Genomic DNA, 11,475 nt, shown 5'->3' with positions numbered 1-11,475 from the left:
CAGCATCAGGCTCGCCCACGCTCAACTGTTGGGACTGGCTGGGCTGCGGTGGGGTCAAAAACATGTCCTGGCTCACTGCACATCTGGATGCCTTAGGCCACCTGTCCCAATACTCCTCTTCCTTCCTGTTTATGGTGCAGGGCCTGTGACTCAAGCTCCTCCGAAGTATCCATGGGGTTGATAGGGGTGGTGGTGAGGTCTCCGCAGCAGGTCTGCAGCTCTGCATCAGATTGATTGCTGGGCTCCTTTTCCTTCTGGTACACCTGCTGCAGCTCCTTGACTTTTAAGCGGCACTGCTGCTGGTCCCTCTTGTAGCCTTTCTCCTCCATGCTCTGAGCAATCTGCTCATAGATGTTGACATTTCTATGGCTGGATTGGAGCCGTGCCTGCACAGCCTCTTCTCTCCGCAGACCGAGGAGATCCAACACCTCTTGTGTACTACAGGTAGCAGTGCTTCTTCAGCGTGGAGTTGGCATGGTCAGCTGGGCAGTTGCTAGGTGTGCTCCATAAGCTGGGAAATCAGGAAAAGAAACTTCAAAAATTTGCGAGGCATTAAAGGGGAGGAGTGGTTCCCTGGTCACCTGGCCACTGGGCAATAGAGTTCCCAACAGTGACCAGAGAGGCCAGGGTGGGGGCATTGTGGGACACCTCCTGCATGCCAGTAGCAGTCTATTTAAGTAACTCTGTATCTATACTGACACTGTGTTGAGCTAACTACGTTGACCTTAACTCTATGCCATTCAGGGAGGTGGTGTTATTGTGTTGGTGTAGCAGGGCATTTATGTCATCAGGAGTGAAATTTAAGTGTAGACACATCCACAGTTAGGTTGACATAAGCTGCCTTGTGTGGACTTAACCGTGTAGTGTAGACCAGGCCTTAGCTTTCCCATTCCAACCAACAATCAATGTCCCAACCCCACAAAACCCTCTTAGAAGCTATAACTGCTGATGTGCTAGTGCAGGGAATGCCCGCCCAGGAGTGGTATAGGCAAGGTGCTAGCCATATTCTGGATCCTCATGTCTGCTGCAGATCCTACAAGAAGTCAGCCAATGAATGAAGACTGTGTTGAGAGGCAGTCAGGGATAGAGGAAATTATTTATATATTCAAAACAAACAGAAAAAAGCAAATATCCTTTAAAATTGTAGCCTTCTCCCCTACCACACATGTACCATGTTGCTTCTTTTCTTGGTGTGAGCTCTTTGTGGCAGGGCACATAGACTCGTAGAATTGTAGGACTGGAAGGGACCTTGCTAGGTCATCTAGTCCAGGCCCCTACACACATCTTCCTAGGCTATCTTGGGACTTGTAGAAAAATGGAGCCCTGAGACTGACTGGAGTCTCTGGCCACTAATAATATCTCACACACAAAACTACACTAAAAGATTAAGGTTGCAAAGTCAATTAAAAGTTAGGAATTGCTTGAATTAAGGTTGCTCATGCAACTTTAGTTTGGCCCCCTTGTATATATGCATTATGATATGACCTTTATATGATTACATACTATTTTTTCCACAGGATCCCTGTCTCATTCAGTGTGCTGATAGATCATCCTCTGGAGATGAATCAGGGTTGAGTAGTGATGGAGGCATTTGGCTATAGGATCCCTGCCTCTTTTGTTGCCGAAGTTAGAAGATGTGTAGTGAATGATGCAGGGGCTGCAAGAAGAGAAAGGATGGTCTTATGGGTAAGGCAGTTGAATGCTGGTCTGGAGAATTGGATTCTATCTCTGCCTCTGCCACAGAGTTGCTATGTTGCTGGACAGTCAAGTCACTTAAACTAAACTTTTCACTGATTGCATGTTCCTTGTTTATGGCTGTTCAACTCAAGACCTTGGGATCTGATTTGCACAAATGCTGAGCATGCACACAGCTGCAATTTAAGACAATAGCTGGGTTGACTTTGAACATAAGTGTTATAAAATGCTAAGTACTCTGAAAAATCAGGTCCTAAGTGTCTCAAATTGGCACCAACAGTGACATTGTCATTGTGCCTCTGTTCCTGTCAATAAAATGGGATTGTGTTCTGCAGTGTTATTGTAGCCCCATTCATTTCAGGATATTAGAGAGAAGGTGGGTGAGGTAATTTATTTTATTGGACCAACTTCTGTTGGTGAGACAGACAAGCTTTGGAGCTTACACAGAGCTCTTCAAGAGCTGCATTAGTTTTTCACTCTGATCAGTTGCCATTTCCCCCTATCCTTGCTGCTCAGCTAGTCAATGTTTCATCTATCGCTATGTGGAATGTGATCTTAGAAATTAGATTACTAAAACTAGAGGTGAGCAGTTAGCGTAAGGGACAAGGAACATATAAAACATAACTTTATGTTGATGTATTCTTTCAACAGCATTGACTCTTGAAGCAGGTCGATACTTGAAACATTGGTTGAATAAGCTATTCCCTAAACAATGATGGAATTCACCAAATAGTAAGGTGTTGACGAGTATTTGACTAGTGTGTTTGAATAAAAGCCGCACCAACACACAAGCTCTGTGCAGCATGTATGTATTACGATTACATGAGAGCTTTCATGGGTAGTTCTACTAGTGGGCAGGAACCCCGAGCCGTTAACACGGGCCTGCTGCTTTAGCCACCCACGGACTTTGACAAATATTTTGAAAAATCTGAATTTTCCTTCAGCGGAAAAACCCAACGTCCAATTCCCTTCCCACACCCCCGCTCCGCTTTCCCCCGGGGCTCCAGGGGTCAGGAGGTAACTCATATAGCTCGGGGGGATCAGCCCCTTCGCGCACACATCGGCTTGTTGCTGTTTAAGGCAGCTGCTCATTCGCTTGCCCTAAGCTCCTGTCCCCTTTCCCTGCCCTGCTGGAGGCTGAGGTCACTGCCTGCAACCAGGAGCCTCTTCCACCGGATCCCGCTGCCAGCGCCTAAGTCCGGGGCGGGGGCCATTGACGTAGCGCGGTGCAAGGGCTCTGTCAACAGGTGCCCCCTCCCCCACCCCCCGCGCGCTCTATAAAGAAGGAGCCCGGCGGCTCCGCGGCGCTTCAGCACCATGGAGAGCGCCCGGCTTCTCGCTCTCCTGAGCGCCACCTTCGTGCTGCTTCTCGGGGCCCGCGGCCAGGAGGAGCCGGAGCTGCAGCCTCGCGCCCTGGACCTTTACCCCACCATGGAGGACACGTCCCACGAGAAAGAGCTGGTAGGTGCCCGCCCACAGGGGAGCTCAGCCGAGCCATGTGCACGGCTCCCGGGGAGGCGAGGGCTGGTGGAGCCCAGGCTGGGATCCTCCCCGAACCCCCTCGCTAGGTACCGAGCAGCTGGGGGTATTTCATGCAGCCGCAGCGCTGGATCTGGGCTCCAGGTAGCCCGCGAGCTGGACACTCCAGCTCTGTGTCTCGATAGCCCTCCGGGAAACGGAGCGGGGCGCCTGCCTTAAGGCGCTAGGTGCTCGGCGCTGGGGCTCCCGGCGCTGTGTCCGCGGAGGGCAGCGCCCCGGTGTGCTGAACGTTTGTATGTTTGCAGATCGAGGCGCTGCAGGAGGTCCTGGAGAAGCTGAAAAGTAAAAGGATCCCAGTTTACGAGAAGAAGTTCGGCCAAGTCCCCATGGTGAGTGATTTCAGATCCGAGCCAAGCCTCAGGTTCTGTCAAATGTTTCCAAGGCCAAAAATGGGCTCTCCCCACTACAGCGATTGGGACAGCAGGATAAATTCAACTGAGGCTATTTATCTGAAAACTCAGGAGCACCTTAGCATTGGACTAGACCATGAAACTGAATTAGACAAATACTTGAAAGATAACAGTGGGGGAGATACGCATCTCAAATACACCGGCATAAGGGTGTAAATCTGGAGTAAGTCCAGTGGCTTCCGTAGAGACACTCCAGATTTACACCCGTGTTACTGAGATCAGGATCTGTGCCCTCTTCTCAACCTGGGAATGCGCTGCTTCTCTCCTGGGAAAATACCTTTGTAGTTCATTGAGCTGATCAGCTTTCCGTAACTCTTCTGTTTAATTTCTGCAGCATAAGATGCCTTAGTTTGGCTCCCACTGCTGGCAAATTCAGTCTTTAACATTGTTGCTGTAAATGTCACGTTTCTCACCCTATTAGATGGAAACTGAAGCAATTCTAAAGAAAAATGAGGAACTTTGAGATAATTGTTTTAGTAGCTGAAAGTAAATAATTTATGTAGCGCCTCCGGGTGCTGTAAAAATAACCAGGAATTGAGACCTTGACCATGTCGGTTGCTTTGCTCTGTCCTGTGCCTAAGAGTTTGTTGCTATTTACAGTGTGACGCTGGCGAGCAGTGTGCAGTGAGGAAAGGAGCTAGAATTGGGAAGCTCTGCGACTGTCCAAGAGGAACTTCTTGTAACTCTTTTCTTTTGAAATGCTTATAAAGAATTCCCCACGGAACAACAAAAGGACCCAGTGACCTTGCCTGAAAGTAATACCTGTGCTCACCCGAAGACAGTGGAGAAAACGTCCTGTGGTTTGTTATTCAGAGAAAGTCAGTTAGAAATTCTAAAGGTGCCAGAGCAGTGCCATGTCTGACGTTCAGCATTTGTACTCGCTTTCTCTGTTTAATTTTGTCGGTCAAAATGTGTGTATCGCTGTGTAAAGGAGTTTCTTATATTTGCAAATTGTATTTTTGTATGTGGAATGTCCTAACGAAAATTAGAGCTAGACAGCACTTGTAAATGACAGGCTTTTCCAGAAATGAACCGAGGGGGAAACAAAGACAAAATAATACAGCATGTACAAATTATTCATAGTGATGTTTTTAGTTTATTGCCTTTTTGCATTACAGTCTATAAGTCTGCTTCATGCTAGGGAAACTGTATGATTGGCTACATCACCATTATAGCTTAACAGAACAGTACTGAAACACCCTTCTGTTGACCAACCCATTTGGCAGCTGCTGCTGCGGGTATTACTGAGTCATCAAAGCCCAGCTTTGGTGTCTCAGTTGAAAGAATGGAAGCACTTTGGATGCAGCATGCTCATTCCCTACAGGGTGGGAAGTGCCTCATTGCGAAATACCAACTCCACAGAAAAATAAGCAGTGGATTTCAGAGGTTTCTCCAGTCCTCCTTGTTCAGAAGGGTGACTGCATTTTGACTTGGAACACAAAGGTGTATATGAGTGTGAGGGGCAAAACTTGGAAAATATGGGGATCCTTCAGTTGTCGTTAGTGATGCTGAGGCACTTCTATGTGAAAAACACTTTGGCCCAGTATCTTCATTCAGTTAAGTACATACAACTCCATAAAGGCCAGTGGGAGAGTGTTCATGCCTTTCAGGGTAGAATTTAACCCACCCTGTAGATCTAAGAATGATAATCTTACAATATTAATCAAACACTCGAGGAAATCTTGCATGAAATTGATAGGACTCACTGGTATAGTAACACCTTCCTGTCTGATTAATCAATTGCTTTCCCAGGGCTACTGTAGAGAGAAACTGTCTAGATTCATTACCAAATGATGCAGAATGTTTCAATTATTTAAAGGCACACAAGACAAATTATTCACATATTTCTATAACAAACTTATGTAAAGCTTCTATTATATGTTTCATAGGTGTCCTATATGTTTCAAAAAAGTCATAATGTGTTTTCAACCTTTATTTACTCTCCGTTAATAAAATCATGGTGACAAGGACAATGTTTGGAAAAAGTTTTAATTTTGTCAACAAGCACTGCAAGGAATTTCTTTTGTAAACTGTAAAAGATTTTAACTTTCTTTTGTTTTGGTAATATCTGCATTATTAATACATTTTGGACCACATTGTCAGAGCTCCCATCTGCAAAAATGCAGGTCAGTTACCATGATTGTGCACACAAATGGCATAGACTGCATATGAAAATGGACAGTTGGATACTTAAAAAGACATTTCTGCTGTGAGTTTTGTGTACAAATTGAGGCTTAGTCTCATTTTATTCAAATTCCTACAAATGTGTGTGATTTTGCCAGAATGTCATAGTCAAATAGCTCAGTTATTATTCTTCCTTTACCTTGGGAGACATATATCAGAATTCAAAGGGACAGATTCATGGCTTGTCATTAGCCAATGTTGCTGCACCACTTATATTCAAAAACATATATGCAAAAAACTAAGTTAATGCCTAAGTAAGGGTGATTGGTGGTATGTTGTCCCCTTGCAGAACTCTGAGTTGAGCAAAACTCAAACTTCTGAAAACCAGGAAATACACAGTTAAGGTTGCCCAGGCATCCTTAACTCTGTTCTCTTTCAGCAATGCCCCAAGATGCCCCATTAACACACATACCTTTGCTCTGCCAACTCCATAGTTGCTGAAAGTGCTTCACTTCCTTTTACGACCCAGTCATTCTCACCGACAGGATTCCATATAACACTATTAAAGGACAAAAAGAAAAAAATATTGTCCATCCCACCTTCCCTCTAACCTCTACCAGCAATGCCTCAGTATACACATAGCGCATATTCACATTGGCCCTTGGCATTATAAAATCAGCAGCTTCCAGATCCTGGCATATCCTCATACATTTAGCCAGCTCCCCAGAAAGAATAGCACACGTGTACAATTTAAGAACCACTTTACAGATTCTTACAACACCCTTACCCAGAGACTATGTCTACATTTGAGCTGGTTGAGTAATGTGGTATGTATGTTAATGAGTTACATTGGAGCATTGCTGAAAGAGGGCAGAGTTAAGGTTGCATGGCACCCATAACTCCACATTGCCTGTTTTTTCAGAAGTTTGAGTTTTGCTCAACTCAGCATTCTGCAAGGCGGGGAACAAGGGGGCAACATACCACCAAGCAACTTTGACTCTGCACTAACTTCTCTTTTTGCCATTGAATGTCCTTGTTTTTTCAAACAGGAAAAGATATGTTGCTGTTAGGAGTTAGTAGTCATATACGCAGTTGTACGTATCATGTCCCGCAATAACCATACTAAGCCAGCCATTCCCCCCCACCACACACGCATCAGCTGGGCCCATCAGCCCTGCTTCAGCATACCTCTCCAGCCATGCCCCTGACTCATTCAATGCATCCCCCTGCCCCCTCACCACAAGCAGGGCACACATCTCTCTGAAGTCTTCACTCCCTGGTCTACAAATGGAAGACTGGGGTGTGGGGATTGGGGTATGCTGGCAGAGCCGAGGGTGCACTGCAGGTTGCGGTCCACTGGCAGAGCTGCAGCTACAGGAAGATTGGGTTGTATGGGCATAATTGGGAGCTGCAGGGTGGTTGGGGTACAGGAAGGTTGGGCTATGCTGACAGAGTTTGGGCCATAGGGGGCTGGGGTTCACTGGCAGAGCTGGTGGGTACCATGCCTCCCTCACCTGAGCCCCCACCCTCTTTTGCTTTCCCTACAATCCACCCCTATTTATCCTCCCTCCCCAAAACCCCTCCTTCCCTTTTCTCCTAGTCTCCCACTCCTCTGCTCCCTAATGCCCTTCTCCACCTAGGAAGCATTCATGTGGCTAGTTTTTCTCCTGAAAGACTTTAATTAATTTCCCCCCAAATGAAATTGCCACCCATGACTCTCAAACTGTAGCAACCTCCAGAAATTCAGGGCTGGTTTACAGTTTAAAATGCAGTGCAGCTGTGCTGCTGTAGTGCTTCAATGAAGATTTTACTACACTGATAGGAGAGCTTCTGCTGTCAGGCCTTGTCTACACTGGCAAGTTTCTGTGCAGTAACTAGGGTTACCAGATGTCCCAATTTTATAAGGACAGTCCTGATATTTGGGGCTTTTTCTTATATAGGTGCCTATTTACCCCCCCCCCCCCACACACACACACACCCCATCCTGATTTTTCACACTTGCTGTCTGGTCACCCTAGGTGTAACTCCTGAGGTGTACACACTGCCCAGCCACTAAGTGTGCTGAAACTGCGCAGTTGCAGCACTGTAAAAAAAACCACCCCAGTGAGAGGCGTACAGCTTTCTGCGCTGGGGCTACAGCACTGCGGTGCCAGTGTAGACACCCTGGTTGATTACAGGGCTGGGATTGGCCTCCGGGAAGTGTCCCACAATGCCTGTTCTTGCCTCTCTGGTCATAGGTTTGAACTCTACTGCCCTGCCCTTAGGTGACCAACTGTGAGCCCCACCCTTTAAATTCCTTGGGAATTTTGAAACTCCCCTTTGTCTTTGCTCAGTGACGTATTCAGTGGTCTCAGTGCATCTTTCCAGGTGACCATGCCTGCTCCATACACCAGGCGATCCTGTGCTTGGAGCAATGCTGAGCTGCTCAGCCTCATCAGCATTTGGGGAGATGAGGCAGTGCAGTCCCAGCTGCGCTCCAGCCGTAGGAATTATGATACCTATGGACAGATTTCATGATGCATGACAGAAAGGGGCCATGACCGGGACACGCTGCAGTGCAGAGTCAAAGTGAAGGAGCTGTGGAATGCCTATCACAAGGTGCGGGAGGCAAACCGCTGCTCCGGTGCTGCGCCCATGAGCTGCTGGTTCTACAAAGAGCTGGATGCGATACTCAGGTGCGATTCCCCACCTCCACAGCGAAGGCCACTATGGATACTTCGGTGGCGCGCATACCAGTCCAGAGTGGACCGAGCCAGGAGGAGGAAATCTTGGATGAGGATGTGGAGGGGGAGGGGAACCCCGAGGCAGAGGATGACTCGGAGGTCAGAGATGTATGCAGCCAGGAGCTCTTCTCTATGCTGAAGGAGGCTAGCCAGTCACAGCAGGAGGAGCTTGGCGAAGTGCAAAAAATTGGCAGAGTGCTATGTAATGATGGGGACTGGTCAATTAACTGGCTGATATGGCATACTTGGTAAGGTAGGCTCATTAGAATAACATACATTTGAATACAGCCAAATACAAGGTCATGCATATAGAAACAAAGAATGTAGGCTACACTTACAAAATGTGGGGGACTGTATTCTGGAATGCAGTGACACTAAAGAGGTATTGGCCACATGGTAGATAACCAAGCAAACATGAGCTCCAGTGTAGTGCTACAGCTAACAGGGCAAACACAGTCCCTTGGTATAGATCAAGTAGGAGTAGGGAGGCATTGGTGAGACCATTGCCTGAATGCTGTGTTCAGTTCTGGTGTCCACCCTTCAAACAGGATGTTAAAAATGGGAAACGATTCAGGAAAAGAGCAGCAAGAATGAGTCAAGGTCTGGAAAACATACATTATAGAGAGAGGCTTAGGAAGTTAAATCTATTTAATTTGTCCAAGAAAAAGTTAAGAGGTGACTTGATCATAGTCTACAAGCACCTGTAGGCGAAAGACATAACGGACATTAGATTCTTATCCATCATGTCCCTCTGCTGCTTAAATAGCAGAAAAAGACATTATGAAGGCCAATGGGTGGGAGCCACAGCTAGATAAATTCAGGCTAGAAATCAGACACAGCTTTTTAACAGTGAGGATAATTAATCATTGCCACATCTTAGCTAAGGATGTGCTGGATTCTCCATCACTTGATGTCTTTAAATCAAGACTGAATGTCTTTCTAAAAGGTATGTTCTAGATCAAACAGAAGTTATAGGCTTGATGCAGAGATCACTGTGTGAGAATCTTAGGCTTATGTTATGCAGAAGATCAGACTAGATTATTACAATGATTCCTTCTGGTCCTAAAATCAATACATTCAGCACCAGGTCTGGTTTTGGTTGTAAAAATCACTTTGCATCATCAAAATCTGCAAAGACAAATCTATTGTTCTGAGAGAATTCCAACCTTAGCTGGATAAGAAATTGCAGTTAATGTACCATGTGTGATGGGGTGTACAACCCCCCACTGGGCAACAAGGGGTTAGGGAACTACTTTAGGCTCAGCCAGCCCCACCCCATCACATTTGTAGGAGATGCTCCAACTGCAGGAGGAGTTAAAAGGCCAGGGAGCAGCTCATTTGGGGGCAGACTGGGGAAGAGAGCAGATCTGCAACTCTAACAGAGGAGAGCTGAGGGAAGTCAGAATCTCTCCCTAAGACTGCTGCTAAAAGGTCCCTCCCTGAGGGAAGGGAGGACCTGCCACAGAGACAGCCTGAGAGGGAAGCATTCCCCTCTTCCCCCCTCATATGAACTCTGACTTTGGTAAGCCCCTTTATTTTTTGTTTGGACTACCCCAGCCTGGGAACACCCTTGGACTGAGCGTACCATGGGAGGAGGAAGTTGCTGCCTCAGAAAGAGAGCTACCATACTGCACACTGCCATATGAAAGTGCCTTGTGGTGAATGGGTACCCTTCACATTGCCTTAACCCAGACTGTGACTGTGGGACAATTGTGGGGGGGAGAGGAGCTAGGAAGTGGCCCGTGGAGGGCAGCCTTGACTGTAGGATCACTGGTAGCCACCAAAGGGCCCTGGGTCAGAGCCTGGTGGAGTGGGAGGACCTGGGCTCCCCTACCAACAACCCCACTGCAGGTCATGGGCCTTAGTCCTGACAATTAGATGACACTACTTGACCAATCAACCCCTGAATCAAACTCTTCTAGTAAAGTGGAAAATTCATGATTGGCTTGCCTTAGTGATTCAAATGTAAATCAAACAACATTGTACTGATGACATCCACATGATATGGATTTTATTATTATTATTTTATTTTATTATGTATATCAGTGGCAAATCTGCAGATTCAGAGAGAGTTTCCACTAGCTTCTTCAGGATAGCTGTTTTTAATTTGTGTTTGGCAAGCTATTTTGAACTCCTGGGGCATTTATGAAAGAGAAATGTCCCTTTTTTGTGATATGGGGTAAATAATAGAATTGAAACTTTGATTATCTAAAATATCCATGTTTTATTTGATAACTGTACTCAAATTACAGAATCAGTGATTTCCTTTTGATAAGAAATCAAACTGATCTAAAGGAAGGTACTCCTTCCTGACTAGGTTTCAGAAACTATAATGAGTTGAGAGTTTGACCCAAAATATTCAGAACATACTCTGGGGGAGACAAGCTGCCATAAGAGGAAAGTCTGTTGCTAGGAGACAACCATTAAGTACCCTAAAATGTGTGATCATGGCAATGTTGAATGTAATTGACAGGAATGTATTAATTGTTTAAAGCACTTAGAAAACTGGCTGTTAAACAGTAAGCTGGTTTCAACTTTAACAATAGTGGTGCTACCATCCACCTACAAGAAGGCTTGGTTCTGTACTTTAGCTTAACTCAAAAGCCAATGAATTAATGAGTAACATGGTTTGGGTAGGTGTTACACCATATCATTCTAATAACTTCTTACTAGCACAAAGGTTCCCAACATGGAGAGGGGGAGGCCCAGGGGTCATGGCCCCATCACTTTTAAAAGTGGGAGGTCTATGCTGCTGAGGACTGATGTGAGGTTGCTATGGAATGTGGGGCCAGGGAAAGAATCCAAGGAGTGAGCAGGAGGTAGATGCTGGGTCCTGGGGGAGGAGATTAGGGCTGGCAGGCAACTGGAGGCTGTGCAGATGCTGGACCCATGGAGAAAGGGGAAGGAACTAGAGGGAGGAAGGAACCAGGAAATGAGGGGAACATGACTGCTTGGGGATCTGAGGAACTGAATGGGCAGCAGGT

General features: G+C 46.3%; 1 protein-coding gene across 1 annotated transcript; it reads left to right on the top strand.

Annotated features, from left to right (window-relative positions):
• Positions 1-2,746: 2,746 nt before the first annotated feature.
• On the top strand, positions 2,747-5,617 carry CARTPT (CART prepropeptide). Its single transcript, XM_005288217.5, has 3 exons — positions 2,747-3,156; positions 3,480-3,563; positions 4,245-5,617. The coding sequence occupies exons 1-3, from the start codon at positions 3,013-3,015 to the stop codon at positions 4,350-4,352; spliced, it is 336 nt and encodes a 111-aa protein (XP_005288274.1). The 5' UTR covers positions 2,747-3,012; the 3' UTR covers positions 4,353-5,617.
• Positions 5,618-11,475: the final 5,858 nt, after the last annotated feature.

This window comes from Chrysemys picta, chromosome 6 (assembly GCF_011386835.1).
Source record: "Chrysemys picta bellii isolate R12L10 chromosome 6, ASM1138683v2, whole genome shotgun sequence".
Classification (NCBI taxonomy): Eukaryota; Metazoa; Chordata; order Testudines; family Emydidae; genus Chrysemys; species Chrysemys picta.
This window is presented reverse-complemented; position numbering and strand designations above follow the sequence as displayed.

Bases quoted from the DNA above. Each gene is read 5' to 3' on its own strand.
- CARTPT (XM_005288217.5), top strand. From the start codon at position 3,013: ATGGAGAGCGCCCGGCTTCTCGCTCTCCTGAGCGCCACCTTCGTGCTG. The intron at 3,157-3,479 runs GTAGGTGCCCGC...GTATGTTTGCAG, and splicing joins CGTCCCACGAGAAAGAGCTG to ATCGAGGCGCTGCAGGAGGT. The intron at 3,564-4,244 runs GTGAGTGATTTC...TGCTATTTACAG, and splicing joins AGTTCGGCCAAGTCCCCATG to TGTGACGCTGGCGAGCAGTG.